Source organism: Lipotes vexillifer, unplaced genomic scaffold (genome assembly GCF_000442215.2).
Source record: "Lipotes vexillifer unplaced genomic scaffold, Lipotes_vexillifer_v1.1 scaffold1179, whole genome shotgun sequence".
In the NCBI taxonomy this organism is placed as follows: domain Eukaryota; kingdom Metazoa; phylum Chordata; class Mammalia; order Artiodactyla; family Lipotidae; genus Lipotes; species Lipotes vexillifer.
The window spans coordinates 147,471-170,853 of record NW_006783890.1 but is presented as its reverse complement, the minus strand read 5'-3'; the positions used below and the strand labels follow the sequence as shown (position 1 = coordinate 170,853).

Sequence of the window (23,383 nt, the reverse complement as noted above, 5' to 3'; positions counted from 1 at the left end):
GCCTCTGCCCGTGTTCCCCGGGCAGGTTGACGGGGATCACGTCCACTCGGTAACCGGTCACCGTGCTCTCGGGGGGTGTCCACATGATGGTGATCTTTACGTCCGTCACCTCCACAAACTGCAGGTCCCTGGGAGGGGGAACCTTATCTAACAGACAAGAGCCAACCAGTCATTTTCAATTCCTGCTAAGGATTGTTTTTAAAAAGCCAGTTTCCTGGGTTTTTAAGGTATAGGGCAATTCATAGAGCCTCTCATTCCAGAGCTAAGTTTTCTCTCTTAATCAGAGAATATGCTTTTTTGGGTTATATTTTTGTAGTTCGGTCATACTGCTTACACGTGTCATTTAAAGCTTTTATGTAGGGCTTCCCTGGTGGTGCAGTGGTTGAGAGTCCGCCTGCCGATGCAGGGGACGCGGTTTCGTGCCCCGGTCCAGGAAGATCGCACATGCCGTGCAGCGGCTGGGCCCGTGAGCCATGGCCGCTGAGCCTGCGCGTCCGGAGCCTGTGCTCCGCAACGGGAGAGGCCACAACAGTGAGAGGGCTCCGTACCGGGGGGGGAAAAAAAAAAAAAAAAAAAACAACTTTTATGTAAAATATGTTGGTAAGCAGATGAGTTTCCAACATATGAAGTAACTTATTGAGGGGTTTAAGATAAACATACCAAAAAAAAACCCCAAAGCAAACTCTTGCAACAACTGAAAAAAAATGTGGTGGTTTTTATTTTACTAAATCATTTTATAATACTTAAGAGCAACAGATGAACTGCCCCTTAAGTTTCTGGGGGAAAATATGAAGACTTTATGCTGTCAGGTTTTAATCAGGAAGGCCAATAGCCAGTTTTGATAAGTTACTTTATAGTGAAGACATTTCAGCTAAATTTCATAAGTTCAAGGATATACTAATCCATGAGACAACTTGCGTATAGGAACTGTTGACAGAGACAAAGCAACCCTCCCACAGATGCAATTATTCTTTCATCTTACACGTCCTGTAGTCCCCAGCAGGCTCACGGAATGAACACAAGCCAAGGTTGGTTTTGTTCCTCCAGCAAAAAGGAGGTTAAAGATGTTACTTTCTTCAGCCTTAAGAAATAAGATACTACAGGAAGCACCTTCAGGTTACCTGAACGTGGGACGCCAGTGGTTTCTTGTTGGATGAAGACAGGAGTACTCTCTTGATTTTCTTCCACAGCATAGATAGTGATGTTATACTGAACACCAGGCTGCAAGTCACTGAGAGTGACAGAGTTGGCAGTTTCAGGAAGGTTGAGTTCTGTGCTACTACCCTCTACTGATGGGGAATAGACGATTCTGTATCCTGCAGATTCAGGAGAAAAAAGTACGATTCACTGTTTGATGAAACAGAGTTTTCAAAAGGCCCCCTTTCCTAACAGCCCTTAGCATCTTGCTGGATTAGTTCAGAATGAGTGATTCTTTTTGACTCGTTCAATAGTGCTACATCTTATAAGGACTATTGAGTCCAAAGATAAAATAAGAAGTCATGCAAAACTTTTTAATATTAAATATCATCCTTGAAGACCCGAGATCCTTAATAAATGTCTATTAGAGAAGCCAGAGGGTGGAAATATTCATGTTAAACTGATTTCTTTTCCTCGAGCCCTGGATGAAGGAAGCGATTAAGGAACCACTCTGAGCACAGAGTTGTCTAGCACGTCTGTGTCTTTTAGGAAGTTCAGAGACAGCTGAGTCACCTAATGAGCTAAGAAGGCAGCTTGGCTGCCTCTTTAAGAATAAGTTTTAGAGTGAGGTTTTCAGAAAAATTACCCCTTTTCTACCAGAGGAATGCCTGGTGTAATAAGTCCATGAGCTGGCTTTAGAGGTTTATGTGTGTGATTGTGTGTGGGTGTGTTTTGTGTGTGAAGGAGGTCAATAAAACAGATTTAAAAGGAAACGATCCATAAGAAAGTAAGGCTGTAGGGCAATATCACACACACACACACACACACACACACACACACACACACACACACACATCTCCACCCTGGTCCAATAATTACATAGGAGATTTAAGGGATTTGCCCGCTTATAGATCAGAATCCTCTCCCTCACCTTTTATGGCATCAAGATTAACATGGGAGCCAAGAAGAGGCAGCCAAGCTGACCTGTGATGGGCGCCTGGGGTCTGCTCCAGCGAACGACAATGGAGGTGTCATCAACCTGGTCCACGGTAGGATCAGGAGGGGCATCAGGTGCTAAGAAAGAAAGGAAGAAATGAGAAAAACAGTCAGGAAATATTGCTAGAGGTCTGTTTCACAGGAAAAAAAGTCTTTTCACGCCACACAGTACACGTGCACCTGTTGTCTGTGAGGTAGACAGGATCAAACTCTGTTCTCCTTCTTCGGATATCTGATAGACGTTGACGATGTACTTTCGGCCAGGAAGCAGGTCAGGGATGTTCACAGAAGTGGCTGTGCTGGGAAGATCTTTGAAATGAAAGGGAAAGGTTACTATCAGAGTGTACCAATCCCTCTAATGACTCCATAACCTATGAGAAGGATATTCTTAAAACTACGTATTCATCGGGGGGGTGGTGGTGAGTGAAAACTAGAAGGAAATGTTCTATGGATAGTCAATAATTATCAATGCAGTATGAGATAATTTTTCTTTTTTTCCCCCTTTCCCCAAATATTTTCTCTAAGGATGTATAATTTTAATCCACCCCCAGATTTGTAAACATAGTCCTCCGTAGTTGGAAGTCCACATAGTGGTTATAGGTGGGGGATAACGGGGAGTGGGGTAGGAGGGATGTTCTTTTCCTTGATCTGGGTCCTAGTCACACAGTGTGTTCACTTTATAAAAATTCACTGAGCTCTATGTTTATCATCTGTGTACTTTTCGGTATGTATATTTATTTCTCCATGATAAAGTTTTTAAAAGTCCCCCAAACACGAGAATCTGAAAAGCATGAATGAGGGTATTGTGCCTCTCCCAAAGCTAACGTTTTCTCCACTGCAGCCCTCATGCTGGCAATTACTTCCAGGAAGAACACACTTTTGTTTTGTGGACCTGTGCCCAGGCTAACGCACAACACAGCTCCCATCAGGGACCGGGAAAGTGAGCATGGCTCAGGAAAAACCCAGCTCGGTTCTAAAAAGGATCAGTTGTTTTCCAGACTCACACTGGAGGGCTGTTTGTGCAGTCTGAGCTGTCAACTACTTCTGAACTTCCCAGGCCACCTGCGTGGATGCCCCCAGCCCCACCCCAAGCAGGGTTTCCCAGCAGCTGGTCATCAACACGTTGAGCTCACCCAGGTACTGTGGTTCATCTCCCTCTTCACTCAGCTCATACTCCACCCGGAATCCGGACACAGTGTCGGAAGCCGAGACCCAGGAGACCACAAAGCTGCTGGCTGTGATTTCAGTCACGGATTCGGAGGTGGCCACAACAGGAGAAAACGGTGTTGTCTCTCCCGTCACGGTGTTGCCTAGGGTCACAGAAAGAGGGGAGAGAGCCTTCAGCCATGGAGGAAATTTACTAGCATCGTCTGTAGATTATCAGGTTTTAAAAACTGTGGGTGCCATCCATGGAATAATATGAATTAGGCACTTCCTGCAGGGAGCCCAGGTCTGAGAAATGCAGGCACAGATGGGCTGGCGGCTGGGGTACGTACTGGTCACCACTGGGCTTGTGCTGGTGGTGGTGAAGTCGAAGCGTGTCATCTCTCTTTGGCCATAGTGCTGGACGCTGATGAGCTGGCCCTCGTATACCACACCTGGCCTCAGGCCTTTGATGGTGTAGGAGTTTAAGTGGCCCGGAATGGTGGCTTCCTTCCAACGGTCTGGAGAATTTTTCTAAAAATTTAAGTTAAGAAAAACAAAAAAAAAAATCACACAAGTATTCACAAAGATGAACACTCAGAGATGATGTGGAGTATTCTTCAAAGAAGAATGAGGGGTCTATGCAGCTCCATTTTGGAGGAAAATCATGGAAAATTGGAATTGGAATAGAAACCTATAGCAGAATTTGTTAACATTAATAATAATGATTATTAAAGCTAATATTTACTGATAGCGTACTACGTGCCATGCTCTGTGCTGCTTTCCTTGCATACTCTCATTTAATCTCCATCTCTCCCATCCTCCAAGTTACTGGTATTATCACCCTGATTTTGTAGGTGAAGAAACAGAGTTATGTGACATGGCCAAGGATTACACAGTGGGAGGTCCTGGGCACCTTCCTTTTTGCCAGATTAATTATTCAGTTTAATATCAGCAACATAATATGTAGACCCCAAGTTTTGCCTTTCCCAACTTTTAAATTTCTATAATGAACAGAGATATATTCCTCTCTGCAGTGGGAAAAGGACATATATTCTATCCTTCACTTGGTGGGCTACAAACCAAGTTTCTTGCAGAGCAGTCAAAGGCATAACATTCCTTCATGACTCAGTGCCTGGGACAATCACATACAAGGTTTAACTGCTCTGGCTTTATGACTCATTCTTGGATATAAACCACCCCTCAAAAGTGGTTAGCCAACTTTGGGCAAAAGAATGCGATCTGCAGAAGAATGCGATCTCAGTTTACTTAATCTTTGTCTCCAGTTTATACTTTCACATCCTGTCCAACTTCATTAATCTATCATGGCACAAAATTCTTTGCATTAAAATGTGTAGAAAAGAAACATCCTTACTTCAAACAAGTTAAGATCCTTTTAAGTGTAGATTCCAAACTAATATAAGTCAAAATACATTTTTAATACCCAGTGATTTAAAAAAAATATCCAATCAACCAGTTCCTCAATAATTCAAACACTCAAGTGTCCCTTTGTATTTTTGAAATAAATGAAAGTGATCCTAGTACTCTTTAAATTTAACTATGTTGTGAAAACATTAAATTAGTCATTATAATTAGCTCAGATTTAACAATAAGCCTTTCATGCAATGTGAACTTTGTTGGTTTGCTATCAGAAGAAAGTACTCAAGAATAAACTCTCAGGTGACAAACATTAAGGAAAATCCTGAAATTGTTAAAACTTTCAAAGAAATTAATAACCTCCACTCTTTGAAGACTTTCCAACTTAATAAACTTTGTATACCTATGTGTATCCCTTACTACTGTGGTCTCACATAATACTTCAGAGTTAAGTTTTAAAGTAAATAAAACTGGTGATGATGTGAAAAAATGAGAGACAATAAAGTGTTGGAGGGGAAATATATTGATTCCATCGATTAACATCATTAGACACATAGCTCTGCAAACAGCTACTCCATATACTGCGGACATTAACAAAAGAGGGTGAGAGAAGAAAAAGAATGATTTCAACAGCTTGAATTTTTCAAAAAGAATTTAATACAACTGCATGAGTTGGTCAAATGTTTTGTTTTGTTTTGCTTTTAGTTCCTAGAAACCAATAGCTGTGATTAAAAGTGGGCATTTTTCTCCTGTGTTTAAAATAGTGTTTCTCAAATTATGAGTCATGCATTTTGGAAAGATAGCAGGGTGGGTTTGAGAGGGTAAGAGAAACTAAAATTTAATAGACCAATATCCTCCTTAGTGTGATTTCTTCAATTTCTAGATGATTATTAGGAAATCACAAGGTCACTCATTAAATACACTAACTGTCCCTCATCTGTACTTCCCTCTCAACATCTCTCTCCCTTCTATCAAAATAACTTCAGAGGATAGAAAGTAAGGTTTAAGAAATGATCATGGAAATTCCCTGGCGGTCTATTGTTTAGGACTTGGCGCTTTCACTGCCATGTCCGGGGTTCAGTCCCTGGTCAGGGAACTACGATCCCGCAAGCTGTGTGGTGAAGCCAAAAAAAAAAAGAAAAAGAAAAAGAAAAGAAATGATCATTTAAAAAGTGAACCAAAAAAGAAAGATATTAATTTAGCTTTTTTGTTTTTCAAATCATGGAAAATGATGCCAGTAATTTTTTTTCCCTTTGATGGAGTTGCAAGACATAGAAAAACTTTATATTCTCTTTCCATAATAGATAAGAGTAATCTTAAGCCTTATCATTTTGAAGTCTTCGCAGAGAAGACCTTTCTAACATGAGGAGTTAGTTGGTTTAAGGTACCAAAAAAAGCTAAATCAATATGTCAATTAGATTGACCACATATTGTTTGGTCGCTAAACAAATACAATGTGAATATAGTTCATCAGATCTATTGGCCCAAAAGCTGGAAAACATTTTCAGAATCTGTTAATTTCAAGAGCTGCAATATCCAAGGTTTCCGAGTAGGATACTCACAGGTTTCCATCTGAGAATGTACTTGGAAATGTGAGATGGTTCTGGTGCATTCCATTGGATGGGGTGAGAGTTGGGCTGACTGGGGGTCTCAGTGATTATTACTTGGACAGGACCAGTTGAACCTGAAAATGAAAATGTGAGATTTGGTGACCTTGAGTATTCCCTCACTTCAACTTAAAATTTAGTGCACATGGATGGCCATCATTAAAGACAGTTTTGCTTATCCGTAAATGGGAGCACAATAAAAATTATCTGAGATTAATTTTTTATACATTGACACTGGAAATCTATGAGACAAATCCTTTTTTTTTTAATTGAAGCGTAGTTGATTTACAATGTTGCGTTAATTTCTGCTGTACAGCAAAGTGACTCAGTTATACACATATATACATTCTTTTTTATATTCTTTTCCACTATGGTTTATCACAGGACATTGAATATAGTTCCCTGTGCTATACAGTAGGACCTTGTTGTTTATGCATTCTATATATAATAGTTTGCATCTGCTAACCCTAAACTCCCTCTCCATACCTCCCCCACTCCCCTTCCCCTTGGCAACCACAAGTCTGTTCTCTGAGGCAAATCCTTTTTTAGCAGATAAATTATTGTCCTTCACATGAGAAATGCAAATAGAACTTGTTTATAAGCAAATAAAATGATTTTTTAAAAATGCCACTTAGTTTGCTTTCTTTTCCATTTTCAAAGAATTGTGAGAAAATTTGGAACTACCCTAACACAAATAATGTAATACAGAATACAACTTTCATTTACTTATTATACTAAACCTCTTTGAGGAAATTCTAGTTTGTGGAGCCTTTCATCAAGAACAAATCTACCATCAAGAAGGAAAAAACATTCCAAAGGCCATATGACATGATGTAAAACAAACACATTTCTAAATGGGGTAGAATCTTAGACAAACAGACAAAGGTAATAATTAAAGACTCAGTTTTTATTTCTCATCCCATCAGTCTAAGCATCCTATCAGTTTGGAAAAAAGTTTTAGTTTTAGTTTTATTTAGGAAGTTTACTCTAAAATCATTCCATTGATTGGTCAAATTATTAAGAGATCAAACATATTTTTTCAGAAATATTTATCAACAAAGTGACATTTTGTACTATATACTAAATTCAATATTTCCACATCTTAATGTGTATAACTATTACCAACAAAATTTTAAGTGTGGTTTGTTTCTTTTGTTTTTTTAAAAAAGGCAGGGCTTCCCTCGTGGTGCAGTGGTTAAGAATCTGCCTGCCAATGCAGGAGACACGGTCTGGGAAGATCCCACATGCTGCGGAGCAACTAAGCCCATGCGCCACAACTACTGAGCCCACGTGCCACAACTACTGAAGCTCATGCACCTAGAGCCCGTGCTCTGTGACAAAACAAGCCACTGCAATGAGAAGCCAGAGCACCGCAAATGAAGAGTGGTCCCTGCTCGCCACAACTAGAGAAAGCCTGCGAGCAGCAACAAAGACCCAATGCAGCCATAAATAAATAAATAAAACAGATAATTTTTTTTAAAAAAAGGAAAAATAAGAGAAGTGGAATGAATTTCTTAATAGGGTAGACTCCATTTAGGATAATAATGAAATAGATGGAAAATTTACGCTTGCAGAACAGAACACTATCTTTTCCCTAAACACTGTTTTTTAATGATGTCAATCAATGTTCAACTTAGAAATAAAAATAAAGTTCCTTGTAATAACCTTTCCAAGAATTTCTAACTGCCACTCTGTCAAACAGAGCAAAACTTTCCATGTTTAATAAAGCAGTTCAGCAGATTATAAACAGTTTTAAATTCTCTATAACGTCATAGAAAAAAATATTGATTTTCAAACTTAATTATTATCTTTGCTATTAAATTGTCGTTGAAAACAAAGTTTTTTCTAGCAGAACAAATATACAACTTGCGTATCTGGGTAGATTCAAAAGCTCTAGAATAATATACTCACTTCCACACTGAGAATAATTCAAAGTTGGCTGAAGACTAACAAACATTCTTTGAATCTTAATTTCATCTAATGCACATATTTGTAAGCTATATGAAAACCAAAATTAATATATAAAATTCTCGATTTTTAATTCTAAAGCGGTATATATTTCACAGAAGATGGCAGGGTGTTTGTTTTAATTAATTGGCAGAAGTCAGTTGCATGACCCTCTTTATTATTTTTTTTATTTTTTATTTTTTTTTGCAGTACGCGGGCCTCTCACTATTGCGGCCCCTCCCGCTGCGGAGCACAGGCTCCGGACGCGCAGGCTCAGCGGCCATGGCCCACGGGCCCAGCCGCTCCGCGGCATGTAGGATCCTCCCGGACCGGAGCACGAACCCGCATCCCCAGCATTGGCAGGCGGACTCTCAACTACTGCGCCGTCAGGGAAGCCCGCATGACCCTCTTTAAATCACCCCTTTTGAAGATCCTTATGAACGTAAATAAGTTTTTAAAAATGAACACTGAGGCAAAATTTTAGAAATGTGATTATTTAAAGTACTCCCATACATACCAGTAAATATAGGAATATCACATCCTTAAATTACTTACAATAATTGGTATAACGTTGTTTAAATAATGATCCTTTAAAGAAACCCTACCATAGTTTCCTCATGTTAAGAGACACCTGATATGTATTTTATTTAATTTAGCAACCATGATTTTGAGGGGAAACAGTTTATGATGCCATGAATGTACAGCACCAAGAGTCATCCCTAATGCAAACCATGGACTTTGGGTGATAAAGTGTCAATGTAGGTTCTCGATTGTAACAAATGTACCACTCTGGTGGGGATGTTGAATTAGGGGAAGTTGTGCATGTGTTGGGGGAGGGGGAACACGGGAAATCTCTGTACCTTCCTTTCACCCTTGCTGTGAATGTAAAACTGCTCTTAAAAAATAGTCTTTAAAAAAATTATGATGGTTAAATGTCTATCAAGATTAAGTTTTAGAAGGATAACACAAATGACTTTTACTGCCTACCGTTAAGCTTAATCTTGCTGCTATGTCCACAGGATGAGGAGAGCAAAGGAGAAGGGAGGGAAAAGAAACAGGAGCAGTGGTTTTTACTCAGTGATGGAGCAAAACAACAGAAGTTTTCTTTCTCAAACTTCACGGGCTGGTTTGAAATCCTATGTTTTCAATTTCAGGCTTGTGCCATAGCTCACCTTTAAGGGAACTGCATTAAACAGTAATGGGATGTCTTGCATTTAGCACATTTTTGTCCAGAAAGAAAAGAAGCTGTCCATTATTTGTAAGGTCAATTAAATTCCAGCTATCACTCTATTCTGTTTTTGTTACATATGATTTGAAGACAAGAAATCTGAACATTTTGACATCATTTACATTATTTAGATTTAAAATTTTGATAATCCTTTTGATATTGGTTAACTGGTAAAACTTTTCAAATTAACTGAGCAATGAGTCACCACTGGGAAAACTTTACTCCCTCTCTTATTCAATATGGTCAGACTGACAATAAAATAGTTAAGTAGAGAGATATGATACAATGTCTATACTTTTAATAAAAACAGTTTGAAATAAGGCCCAAATGAATAATTCCCAGTAATGGTGACCCCGGAGAAGTTAAACATTTATGAGTTTGCAACTCAGCCCTTTTTTCTTTATTTATTTTGCTGAGATCTGTGCTTTCCTGGTTGTTTATCGACAAACCAAAAGCTCTTATCTTCTATTAGTTTGAACATCTCTACCGAGTCCTCTGTTGGAGGAACAAACAGGGCAAGGCTCAGAGACAACCTACTGGTAATCTGTTGTTCCGTTATCCTTCCCACACTCTGAAAGCCCCAGAAGCCAGGCAGGAACCATTGAGCAAACCAAACACACAGATAAGACCCAGACTGCGTACCGAGGCCAATCTCCTCTCCCCTAAATCTCCTCTATGCTCAATGCGCTCTACTGTTACCCTTTTTAGTAGGAACAAGGTCAACACATGAAACTCCAACCCAGGAAGATTCCCTCCCATCTAGATTTCATCTCTGGCATGTCCACCTAAAGGCTTCCCGCAAGCTGCTATGTGAACAGGCTTACTTTAAAAGAGAGAGAGAAAAAAGTTCTCCCCAATTCACTAAGAAGGAAATCACGGGCTTCCCTGGTGGCGCAGTGGTTGAGAGTCCGCCTGCCGATGTAGGGGACACGGGTTCGTGCCCCGGTCCGGGAAGATCCCACATGCCGCGGAGTGGCTGGGCCCGTGAGCCATGGCCGCTGAGCCTGCGCGCCCAGAGCCTGTGCTCCGCCACGGGAGAGGCCACAACAGTGAGAGGCCCGCGTACCACAAAAAAAAGAAGGAAATCACTTTCAAGATTGCCACACCACACCAGTAACAACCATAAAGGCAGACATTAAGAGCATTTCTTTAGAAGTTTCTATCCTTTGGTTGCATCATTAAAGAAAAAAAAGAAAAAAACACCTCAGTTATATACTTTCTGAACTTACAGTAATTCTGCAATCAGATTTTAAAAAATTATTACACAAAAAAATTATTTTAAGTGATTCCTACACAGAAATCTGCCATGAAATACAATTTAAGAGCCAGGTCAATCTGTGCTGAGAGCCCGTTAAAGCCAAATCATCTTCTGCAGCCCGGATAGTGTCTGAAGATTGGGGAGAGGAAGGTTTCTTCATAGTTCAGAAAGGGTATATCTAGGTGGTTGGTTTCTAGGATCACAGATTGTTTGTTAGTGCTGGTAATCAGCTACCATCTGCCCATTTTACAGATGAGGAAATAATGAATGAAGCTTGACTTGTATCTCCTTAGCAGCATGTACAGAGCTGGGACCCATGTCTTGGCAAACACTATCTTTGGCCAAGTTGTTTCATATCTTGTTCTCTAGACAGTGAGCCTCTTATCATGTTATAAAGGGACTTAGTTAACTGAATCTTGATTTCTGTCATAGGCAGATTCCAACGTCCTGAAGATCTCTCTTTTTGTTTCTGAATATAGGCCCCAGGTCTTAAGTTAACAGAGATTCAGGAGGCTTTGACCTCAGTAATTGCTCAAATAACTGATGCCTAAAAATTAGAGTTTCATAATTCAGCCCATCTTATTGTAATTAATCACTCAGTGAAAATTAAATTCAAAAATTTTTTCTAAAATGTATAACACCTTCAGCTAGGCCTTATGTCCTGTGACCTAAAATAAATCCAGCAATAAACATTTTCGAGTATTTGAACTGCATGGGCAGAGAACTGACCAAGTTACTCAACTCTTGACCCAGGATACTTTGTTCCAGGCTCCAACTGATCAAACAGGTGAACATTTTGACAAAAAGAGGGCCTGGATGAAATGCTAAATGGACACATACCCTATGTTGTATTTCATGCAATTTCTCCATGCATCTTCTCTGTTAAGAACCATAACATAAAACCCTGACCTTTACTCCCAGCATCGCTCACTTCACGGTTTCTATTTTCATGTACAGATGAGAAATGAAATTAGCCCGTGTTTTAACCTAATGGAATGTTATACAAGGTTAAGAAACAAGTTTACATACAGGCACATTTTCACAGCCTTCTACTCCTTCTACTTGATTGGGGAGAAAGGAAAACCATTTTAGTAAAAAATTCGACTGATGATTAGACAGTGATATGAGAAAAGGATGGGAAAGGGAGGGGACACCAAGTTAGCCATCAGTGTTAACAAACACTGATGCTGCCCTGTTTTTATAACCCAGTGGACAGTTCTCAATTTGCGGTAATAGAGCTACTTACCTGGATAGGTCTGTATGGGCTGGCAGCCCCACTCCCCAATGCCACGGCCATAGCAGTAGCACTGGTACCTGACTCCATGCAAAAACTTCTCCCATGATTCTCCAATTTGATAAAAGGTACGGGATTCTGAATCCTGGCATTGATCTAAAATATATACAAGTAAAAGATAAGCAGCCTTGAAGACTTAAAGTTACAAATTTAAATTTGGTGTGCTAGAGCACATATTCTTAGTTTTAATAAAAACTTGCAACTGTCCTTACAAATATATGCGGTTAAAAAATATTTTGTTCATATCTTTTACCTTACTAGACAGTTAATGGTCAAAAAGTACCCATTGAGAGAAGTAATTAGCTTTCTAAAAGAATATCATTTCTAAATAAAAATGTTAAGATTTAGATTTCAGTAGATATTGACATTCTGAATATTAATTTGAGGAAAATAAATTAGATATTATATTTTATCAATTTTAATGCAAATGATTTACCATTTGAATAGCAAGGATAAAATACCACTTTATACATTTCTTCAAAACGTGGAGGACTTAATTTTATATATAAATGAATTGAACTAAATTTCAACTAATGCACACTTACTGAGCAGCTTCTAAGAAACCCTCTCAGGCCTCTCTCTGCTTTGGCAATCTCAGGTCAAACAAACTCATCTGATCAGTTTGTTTTCTGGGTGAGCAACGTGTCTCTTTGAGTAAAGGAATATTAATGGATTACATTAAAGCTGGTAACACAGCTCTTTTAAGGCTTAACCTTCACTACTTGCTTAGATCTATTAAAAAGGGCAGCCAAGAAAAATAAAGTATTTGGAGGGAGGTATTTACTGGCATAATCCTTTGTCCACATTATTGCACAGTCCAGCAAAGGAAAGTTCGCTTTCACAACAATAATTATCTTTATGATTCAGAACCCAAAAGCAAATTTGTTTCAATTAAAATAAACCTTCATGTGTTACCAAATTCAGCAAAACTAAATGACTACCACTATCAAGATTATATATTGGTCCATGATTAGAGAAGAGACTTTGCCAAGCCCTCTGCAGGCCATGATCAAAGTCTACAGCCAGCTTCAATCAAGTAATATCAAATAACTCTCCTTATCTGAAACTTGCTAGCTATACTCAGTGTCCAAATCCAGCTAGAGACACGAGGCTACTTACCAATGGGATCGCACTTCCACCGGCCCCTGCCCTGACCGAAGCAGGTACAATTCAGCATGTGTCCCTCTTCGTGACGTTTGTGGAATGTGTCATTCACATTGTATGTGATGTCGTCGACGATGCACTGATCTGTTTAGAAACAGTGGGATGGGTGGCGAATTTTTAAGTTTCACTGATGAAATAAAAGAAGCTACGCTTTGCGAAGCATACACTTCCTTCCACGTAATTATCAACACCTCCCACTAAAGTAACTCTTCTATCAGCATAGAATAAACATGTTTTTCAAAGCTTAGTCAGTGCTACAATTTTTGCAAAAAAAAAAAATTCTCTTTCTTATAGACTTGTAAAGTTTAGAAATCAAAGCATACACAACAAATTTTAACTTTCGGAAAAGCTCTTGCTGGGTTGATAATGACCTTTAGATCTCTGCTTGTTGCAATGAATAGAAGGGAGATTAAACATACTTATAGGACGCCTAGCATGATGTGATGGTCTCATCTCTGGATTAGCAGGGGTGGGGAGATATTTGGGATTTGGGAAATAAATACCATAAAAGGCATCTGGAAAGTTAAAAAAAAAAAAAAAAAAAAAACTAGGCCAAGTCTATTGCTAACTCACTGAGATCCTGAGAAAATTACTTCCTTCTTTGGGACTCAGCTCCTTCCTCTGTAAAGTGAGGAGTTGGTCTGTATGTCTTTCTAGTGTCCTTTTCAGCTCTGCCACATCATATGTAATTATTTTAGTCCTGGATTGTGTCACCCATTGGGCACCATAAAAAGAGAACAAGCTCAGGCCACTGTCAACACAGAGGCTACATGGACTATTTCTTAGCTCCGAGTTCTACCTAAATCCTCCTTTTCAAATCAAAGAAATAGAAAAAACTAAAACAAAAAGTTTTAATAGTTCAACACCCTTATACCCTATACCTGGGTCCAAAGGGGAAAAAAATTAAGTGAACAAAGAAATTGGTCTCTATGGCTTTGTCTCCTTAAATTTGGATCCAAACACAACTAAGCTGGCAGAGGGGTGGCAAGCTTGGGGTCTTGGCCCCCATCTGTGCCCCTACCTGGATGTGCCATACTGACCCAGGAAAGGCCCCTTTAGACTCTACAGTCCATGACCCCAGAGAGATAGGCCAAGGCCTTCTCAAGCTCCCAGCTGAGAGCTGGTGAATGGTGACCCCCTCCTTGGAGCCCACATAGCTGGGAACAGGCTCAGAGGTGACTAATAAAGTATTAGGGACAGATGTTAAAAAAAAAAAAAAAAAGAATAGCATGGTATCTTTTCTTTACAAAAATTACCCCATCCTTTCTAGATAAGAATCCAACAGCACACCTACAAGCTAAAAGGATCAAGTGTTCTAGCCTTTGAAGTCATACTTTGGGCTCAGCCTAAGTACTTACATCCTGGGAATGTTTCAGAATCTTAGAATTGCTCGGCCAGATTTTCTTAAGTGGCTGTCTAACATGCAAAATTTATCCAGCACAGTAGACTAATGGAGTGGCATTGCATATTTCTTCTCCTGCTTTTGGTAAAGTGCAAGTTTTCATGTAAAAGTCTGCCTCTCTGTATTCTTTGTCCTCTCAACTATTTTCATTAACAAGCGAGCATACCTCGGAGCTGGGAGTAGGCGACACATGTCCATTCTCCACGACCGTTCCCAACACATGTGCATCTCATCATGTGGCCCATATCATGCTGCTTGTCCCACTGATCTCCAATGCGATACATGATCCCTTCATTGGTTGTACAGATTTCCTCGTGGGCTGTTTGGAAACAGATGAGAAACGTGTTACTGGATAAATGATCACAGGACTAAGACGTATGCAATATTATCAGTCTGGTTTGGTGATCCTAAGAGCTCTCACTTGGAAAGAAGTCTTGTGTGCCTCAAAAAAATCAGCGCTGCTCTGTGGGTGTGTAGAGTTTTGAGTACCAAAGAGAGAAAACATAGTCCAAAGATGAGGTTTGTTGTACGGAAAAATTACAGAATGGTTAGGAGATGTAAACCACAATAATGCCTACCCACTCAAAGGATTTGCAGTGTTCTAGAAGCCTGGATTTGACTACTGTCCCATAACTTTTTCTAGTCTCAGTTTATTCTAGATCAAAGGGAAACAATGTGTATGGGTATAGAATTGTAAGCTAACGTGTGTTTTCCTTCTAAATACAACATTCTCTTTTGCTGAAATGAGAGGAATAAAAGTTAGTGTCAGTAGTTTTCTTCTGATGTTTCATTGCCTCATATTCACACTTGACAGTGCATGGGTTCTTGTTTCTATAATCGGAAAATCAAATGTAGTCTAGCGACTCTTGAAATTTGGAAACAAATAAAGGGTATTGGTTCCCCTTTCTCCATTCACACAAACTAGAGCCCCCCTTTAAAAAAAAAGATCCCTACTGGTCGGAAAACACAGATTTTGATATTTAATAAGTAATAGAGCTTATTCCACAATGGCATGTAAATATTGAAGGTCTGTGACTAGAGCAGTCACTTAAATGTTTTAAGCTACTCAGTTGTGTGCTTTTTACAAAAGACAAACCTCTGAAAACATGCATATTTCCAGACCTTAAAAAAAGTATTTTTATCATATTTACATACTTTTGGACATTAAATTATATGAATGGGATTTTAAAATCATATAACTAATTATATAATTCCTATATATTTGATTATACATATATCACAAAGTTTTCTGCTATCTCAAAATTGTCTTAATGGGTGAAATAGGAGTAAACTGGACATTATTCTTCTGTCTTATTCCACAAATGATTGTCTACAAGGGCTTCATCTTACCAGCCATGGGGCAGAATCCAAACTTCTGGTCAGCGTCATAGTTCCGTGTGGTTCCACACCATTTCATGTTGTCCCTCCTGCCCTCGGATGTACAATCGGTGTAGTTTTGGTTGTTGTACAGGAAGGGAAAGTGGCACAAGGCACCATTGGAATTCCCACCTCGAGTTTGAACCAAAACTGTCCAGAACAACATGCAAATAGGAAGAAAAAGATTACCACTGAGCTTTCCAATGTACAGCGGGGAATTACTACAGAAAGGTTCTGAGAGAGCCAGGTATCTGCAACTAATTCGCAGAGAGTCTGTCTCAGAATAAAAGATGTCTGAGAGGATAGTTCTAAGCCTCCTTAGTGTAGGAGGCGTATAACTATATTATTCACCTTCACCTTTCAAACAGATTTAAATCCAATTTTCACTCTCATTTTCCCAGACAAAAGAAGAAAAGAAAAAAGATTAAATGGTCACTTTGACCATTGACACAGTTTTAACCAAAAGAAAAGCAAAAGCACTCAGGCCTGCCTCCTGTATATTCTTCAGCTCTGTGGGAGTGTCTACCGATTTTACCAAATATCTTTAATCACATAACAGTCCCAGTGTGTCAAAAATTAATGCACTGGAGGGCTTTTCCCTTGGTGTCATTTCTCAAGATTACTGGGAAACTTGGAAGGATCTTTAGCTGCGAAGTTAGTTCCATGTCTCTTGGGTCCAGACTGCACAAAATTGATAATTCTCAAGTGTAGCCTCAAAATAAATGGCTAGCTTGCTGGCCAATAAAAATAGGGCACGAGAAATGGGGTTTTCTCATTGTTTTGTTTTTCCCTTGGGATACTCACCAGTATGGTCTGTACAGAAAGAGTATTTCTGGTCTTGCTCATAATTGGAAGTTGTGCTGCACCAGAGATGTCCATCCTGTCGCCCTTCTGTGGTGCAGGAGTAGAAAGTCCTGCCATTGTAGGTGAATGGTAGGACGCAAGGCTCCCCATTTGAATTGCCACCATAAGTCTGGGTTATAGCTACAATCATAACCAAAAGGGTCTCAGTAAATGCAGCAGCATTTATCTCCCACCAGTAGCTCCTTATTTATACTTAACTGAGACTGAGCATGTGTCCTCAAAGGGGGGAAAAAAAAAAACAAACAACTGAGTATGACCAGCTGTAAGTATTAACCAGATCATAATACTGTCAAAATGCCTTATTCATGAAGCCACGTTTTTTGTGGGTAGAGCAACACCTGAGTTCTCCTTCTGACAGCCTTTGTTACCAATTCTGCTACCATGCCTCAGTTTCCCATTTGCAAAGCTATATTACTACAGGTTTAATTAAAGATGTTGCTCAAGGGATACTGGAGGTGTATATACAACTCTGTTGGTGCTATAAGAATTAATACATGAGGCTGTACTAGGGGAAAAGTCGTGTGCCAATTATTATTGCTATAATTACTACCACTTTTAGAGCTCGGAAGAGATGCATTAGGTTGTTGAAAGAAGTTTACATCACAGAGTTTCAGAACTTTGAGGTTTAGAGTACCAAATAGGGATGGATTAGCTATTCAGAAAGTAACCTCTTGTAACAACACTTTAGACAAACAGAGACAGTACATAGCAGTTCAGTACTCACTACAGGAAAGAAAATACATAGATTAAAAAGACTGGAAGAAAATATATCAAATGCCAAACCCTGGCTGTTATCACAGGGTGGTAAGATTACAAGCTTTTCTTGTTTGCTTTATTGTTTTACATTTTTTGGTCAACGAATGTATTGCCTTTCAAAATCTAAATAATAAAAACGTTATCAGTACTCTGTTTTAAAAAGATGACGCAGACCTGTCTCTTGGCAGCTGACTCCATTGCCCAGGCAAGTGCAAAGCATTTGCTTATTTCCTTGTGCCTTCAACCACTGCATGCCCACGGAGTAAACCACACCGCTGTCTGTGACACAGTGACCGTATGGAGCTGGCTGGGGGTGAGGCTGTGGCTGGTAAATGGCCGTTCGGACATCTGTGAAGGAGCCAGAACCTAAGGGCACAAGAAAGGCAAGGCACAGAGCTGGTTTAGAGAAAACTACTTTCTGCAGTAGCTTTCTCGGATCTTCAAGGTCCCCTACAGATGACTCTGCAATCTGTGTGGTTACTGAGCTGGGACTGGAAACAAAATGCCTGTCCCTTTCTGCATTAGCTTTTGCACTCAGCCTAGGAAATAACCCACAGGAGTTTACCCACGGGTTTCCATCTTCTAGCTTATCTGGAGCTACCGAGAATATATTTCTACATCACCAACTTTATTCTGCCACTCAACAGAGCAGATACCTTCAACAGCTCCTTACTCACTCCAGCGAGCTCAAAGTTCACGCCTTCACAATCCTCCACACCTAACCTGCTTTCAGCTCGCTTCTGACCACTTCCGTCCTTGCTCTATCTCTTGCCTCACTGAGCTGCTCATCATTCCCTTCTGTACCCTGTGCTGTCCTCATGCTTTTCCCTTGGCCTGAAATGGTCTGTGTCACCCTTCCTCTCTTAGCATCTCCCATTCACCCAATCTATCTGGGCATCTCTCTTGCTGATACTGTTTTTTTTGTTGTTGTTGTTTTCTTAACATCTTTATTGGGGTATAATTGCTTTACGATGGTGTGTTAGTTTCTGCTTTATAACAAAGTGAATCAGTTATACATATACATATGTTCCCATATCTCTTCCCTCTTACGTTTCCCTCCCTCCCACCCTCCCTATCCCACCCCTCCAGGCGGTCACAAAGCACTGAGCCGATATCCCTGTGCCATGCGGCTGCTTCCCACTAGCTATCTACCTTACGTTTGTTAGTGTATATATGTCCATACCTCTCTCTCGCCCTGTCACAGCTCACCCTTCCCCCTCCCCATATCCTCAAGTCCGTTCTCCAGTAGGTCTGTGTCTTTATTCCTGTCTTACCCCTAGATTCTTCATGACATTGTTTTTTCTTAAATTCCATATATATGTGTTAGCATACGGTATTTGTCTTTTTCTTTCTGACTTACTTCACTCTGTATGCCAGACTCTAGGTCTATCCACCTCATTACAAATAGCTCAATTCCTGATACTGTTTTGAGAAGCCCCTGCCCCTCTGCAGCAGACCTATTGCCATTTGTGTAACTCTGAGCTCCTCAGAGGATGCCCCGGGCAGCCATATTGGAGTCTCTATTCGCTGCCCCTCCTTCCACGGTTTGTTTCTCCCCAGGATTACTTGGGAATTCTGCTGTGGTGTTTTCTAAAACCAATCAATTCTCTTAATACTGCTTTCCTTTCAGAGTAAGACAACAGAATATGTTGATCTTTTCTTTAAACTTATAGAAATTTGTCCTCCCGAGGGCAAGGCCCAAGGAAGAGTGGAATCAGAACTGAAGCCAGAATGACTGATAGACTGAATTCAGCATCTCCGTAAGCTAAACACTAGAACCCAAATACTTCACAGACCACAGTCCCAAAGTCACACATGTTGAGGGAACATGGCGTCTGTATTCATACACCCCACCTGGCAGAGTCACAGTGCAAAGGAGCATTAAGATCCTGTCGAAGGTTCCATTTGGTTTAACCCTATGTTGCTCAAACACTTCTGAACAATGGAGCCATTTCAGTATAATGTTAGTAATATTACTGAAAACAGATAACAATTATTGAATGTTTACCACATTTAACCCCAACTACCATTTGAATTTAAACTGCTTCTGTAGACTGAGATTTGTAATTGTTTCTTTTTTTGGTTAGCAGCAATCTAACTGAAAATAATCAAATAACTCAAAGATATTATCAAATCTAATCTTGTTCACCTTCTTAAGTGCTCACAGCAAGATGAAAACTCACCAAAAGGAAAAAAATCCAAACAAGTAATTAATAGTTTTAGCTAGATGACCAATTGATAAAAGACTAAACAACAATGCTAGCACACTGGGTAGTGAAAACTTGATCAAAACAGAGCAAGAACACTAAATAAGTACACACTCTTGATTGCACTGTGTCTTTCTTTAGATTCTTACAAAACAAGCTACAATGCAAAGATCTTGTTCTTGTACTAGAAATAATTAAAACTTCTTTTATTTAAAAAATGCTTAGATAGTGTGTCATTCCTTCCCATCTCTATGCCCCCTCTGATTTTCTCAAATTGTGAATGCTAATACATGGAAAGAATGATTGTGCATTATTTTATGGAATGCAACAAAGCTTGCTGGAGCATGGAAACCACACATCAAGGATTGGGTCTGCTACAAAAAAAAGCAGAATGTCAGGACAAGGAGATATATTCCATTCTGAAAAAGAACAAATGTACTTTTCCCCTTTTCCTAGCAGAAGAATCAAGTGATCATGTAACTCATCAAAAATCTCGCATTCCCATTAAAATGCACTTTAGATATTCAAAATACATATAAATGTGTATGTATATGTGTGTATCCCTATGCGTATACATCTATAGATCTATATATATTTATCTATCTATACCTTTATGTATAAATCATGTAGGTTAGCATTTTCTTAGACATCAGTTTTATCTCTTGGAGCTAAAATGGAATTTTTCCCCCTAAGATCCATTTTCATTTCATTTTTATTTAAGTTTAAAACTTGACATTACACAAACTTTTAACAACTAACAGTCTGCAAATGAACTCCGCTTACTAGCCAAAACACTGCAAATCATCCTTCAATGGCATGTCAAGGGAAAGATGGATTTGCAGAAATGCTTTATGCAAGGCGCCCCCATTTGGGTCCCATTGGCCCTGAGACTCACCAGCAGACGTGGTCTGCAGGGTTGTGTGCCTCTCACACTTCCACTCGCCACGGCCGTTGCCAGTGCAGATACACTGGAGCAGGTTCCCCCGATTGTCCTTCTTGCGCCAGGTATCCCCAATTCTATAGGATGTCCTAGTGTCCTGATCGTTGCATCTGTCTGTGTCAGAAAGGAAGCATTGAAACATGTAAATCAGGTCGAGATTGGCAAGTGCTCAGTGCAAACCTAAAATAAGAATAGAGTTGTTTCTAATAACGACCTACTGTATAGCATAGTGAACTCTATTCAATATTCTGTAATAACCTATATGGGGAAAGAATCTGAAAAAGAGTGGATATATGTATACGTATGTTACTTTGCCGTATACCTGAAAGTAACACAACATTGTATAAGTCAACTGCACTCTAATAAAAATTTTTTTTAAAAAAGAGTTGTTTCAAGCTTGGTGAGCTGTTTTTGGATGATACGTTTATATTCAGCTGTGGTGCCAGGGGTGCTAACTTCTGAAAGATGGGATTGCATTTGAAACAGTGTGAAGGGAGCTGTATGATTTAGTCTAGTTCCACTTCTCTGCCAAAACAATTTTTTTCATTCATTAAATCTTCATTCATTCATTCAACTCATTAAATTTGGTAAAAATCAAATCTTTCATTCATTACATTGTTTTCACATTGTTCATTTGACCAAATTCATCCTCTGGCTTTCTAGTCTCCCCTCTCTTTCCTTCTCAGGCTCTCCGGGCTTTCTCATAGTCATTATTGTATACAGCCTGCCTTTCCATAGGGGACTCTCTTTAGAAAACGAGGAACAATAGGGAAGCAAGTAGGTCTCAAAGGGTCTCCCCCAACTGCCCCAAAGGAGCAGTTAAAAGATAGCAGCATCTCTTTCTTCATTTGTTATGTAAAACAATTCAGGGGACTACCAACTTCTACCAACTAAACTATTCTCTCCCCTGGTCACACCCCACCTCCACAAACACACATCTATTTAACATCAATAACAAAATGGCCTCTTTTGAATTGCTCGGTGTTAACTCTCTGACTGAAAAGGGGGATTATTAATATAAAATGATAATTTGTAACTAAATTACTATTCGTCTATGTGTTCAATTATCTGGCAAATAGATTATTTCAATTATAATCCAGCTTTGCCCATATGCTACAATGTGAGTAGAGAGGATTTGATTTGTTTGTGAATCAGAAAATCATTGCACTGGGTTACAGAAAAAATAATTAGTTAATGTAAGTTCACACAAATACACACCCACATTGATCTCCCACCACAGGATAAGTCTGAATAAAGATATCATTGCTGGTTACACTTTTCCCCAAATCCCCAGCTAAAAGTGTTGTCTTCCCCTGAACTTCCATTGCACTATTTCAGTATTTGTCTTGAAGTCCTTAATATTGTGCTTTGTAGAATGTGAATATGTATAAGCCTTTCTCATCACCCTGACCTACTTACTAAGTGCTCTTTGAAAGCTGGGTTAATGTCCAATTCATTTTTGCATCCCTATACCATCTTGTATAAAGTAGAGGCTTATACAATTTCATGGAATAAATGACTTTTCTTTGAGAAATTTTTCCCAACTTGCTATTAGAAGAGTTTTAAATAATAGATAAGAATTTAAGTCAAACATCTAATTTGTCTTAAGCTAAAACATTGCCTACAAGGTCTTGGAAGTCTGAGAATCATAATAAAATTTTAAATGCAAAAGATTTAATGAACTGGAAGGTTCTGGGAACGATTTGGTTAGAATTGTTATCACTTTTCAGGAGAGACAATTTCTTGCTTGCAAAGAATTCAAATTTGGATGATGAACATGTTAAGATGGTTAAGTACATTAAGCCAGATAAATAAAATATGTTCCAAATTATTTAGATTTGATTTTAAATTTATTTATAACATCGATAGTTAATGGCTGTTTTGTTTCGGCAAACCCTAGAATCACTATTGGTTTGAAATTTCAAAAACGGAGCTTTGAACCCCTAAGGCAACAAGTAAGGCTCCAGGGCAATCTTAGAGCAGCAGAGATACCAGAGGGTAGCACTAGTAAACCTAAAGGGACACCGTCCTTAACCCTAGAATAAACACATAACTTTAACCTATGGGGTAAGTACTTTCTATTTTCACCAATTTTGCCAATGAATATGCCTTATTTAAATTTCAAACATAGAAGGAAACCAAAAACTTTAGAGCTTTAACTCCTTTCTATGTCAAGAGCACCCACATGCCCAAAGATGCATTTGCATGTTATTTTAACGATTTCTTTGCTACTTAGAAAATATCTCAGTGATACTTTAGATGAAACATTTGCAACTAATCTTCAGGTCCACAACACATTTGGCATTTAAATGCATATTAAGGTTTTTTCTCAGTAGCTGATAACCTAAGACCTTATTGAACTATTTTTTTTTTTTTTTTTTTTTAATTTAGTCTTCTTTGAAGAAGCAAAGTAAGTTGCTTATGGAATTTTTCTTGACATCCAAATGTTACCACATTGGTGGAAATGGATGTGTTCTAAGTGACATCACATGACAATTCTCTCTAGGAATCCAGAACACAATGCCTGGTCTCATCTTTAACATAAAGGTCTAAAACATACTTCTGGAGGTACAGGTGATGCGTCCACTGCCTTCTCCCAGACAAGTACAATCCACCATCATCCAGCCTTGATAAGGCTTTTCCCAGGTCTCCCCGACAACATAGGAAGTCCCAGCAGCGTGATCAA

General features: G+C 39.2%; 1 protein-coding gene across 1 annotated transcript in view; it reads right to left on the bottom strand.

The window, feature by feature from the left end:
* Positions 1-23,383, bottom strand: part of FN1 (fibronectin 1) — a 70,439-nt gene that overhangs the window by 42,112 nt on the left and 4,944 nt on the right. Inside the window, 15 exon segments of the mRNA XM_007456408.1 lie at positions 2-147; positions 1,122-1,316; positions 2,122-2,211; positions 2,314-2,442; positions 3,267-3,443; positions 3,630-3,810; positions 6,216-6,337; positions 11,940-12,083; positions 13,107-13,235; positions 14,720-14,872; positions 15,904-16,080; positions 16,735-16,914; positions 17,725-17,916; positions 20,653-20,811; positions 23,258-23,383. The exon segment at positions 23,258-23,383 is cut by the window's right edge and continues 13 nt beyond it. Of these exon segments, the coding sequence (XP_007456470.1) occupies positions 2-147; positions 1,122-1,316; positions 2,122-2,211; positions 2,314-2,442; positions 3,267-3,443; positions 3,630-3,810; positions 6,216-6,337; positions 11,940-12,083; positions 13,107-13,235; positions 14,720-14,872; positions 15,904-16,080; positions 16,735-16,914; positions 17,725-17,916; positions 20,653-20,811; positions 23,258-23,383 (2,300 nt within the window).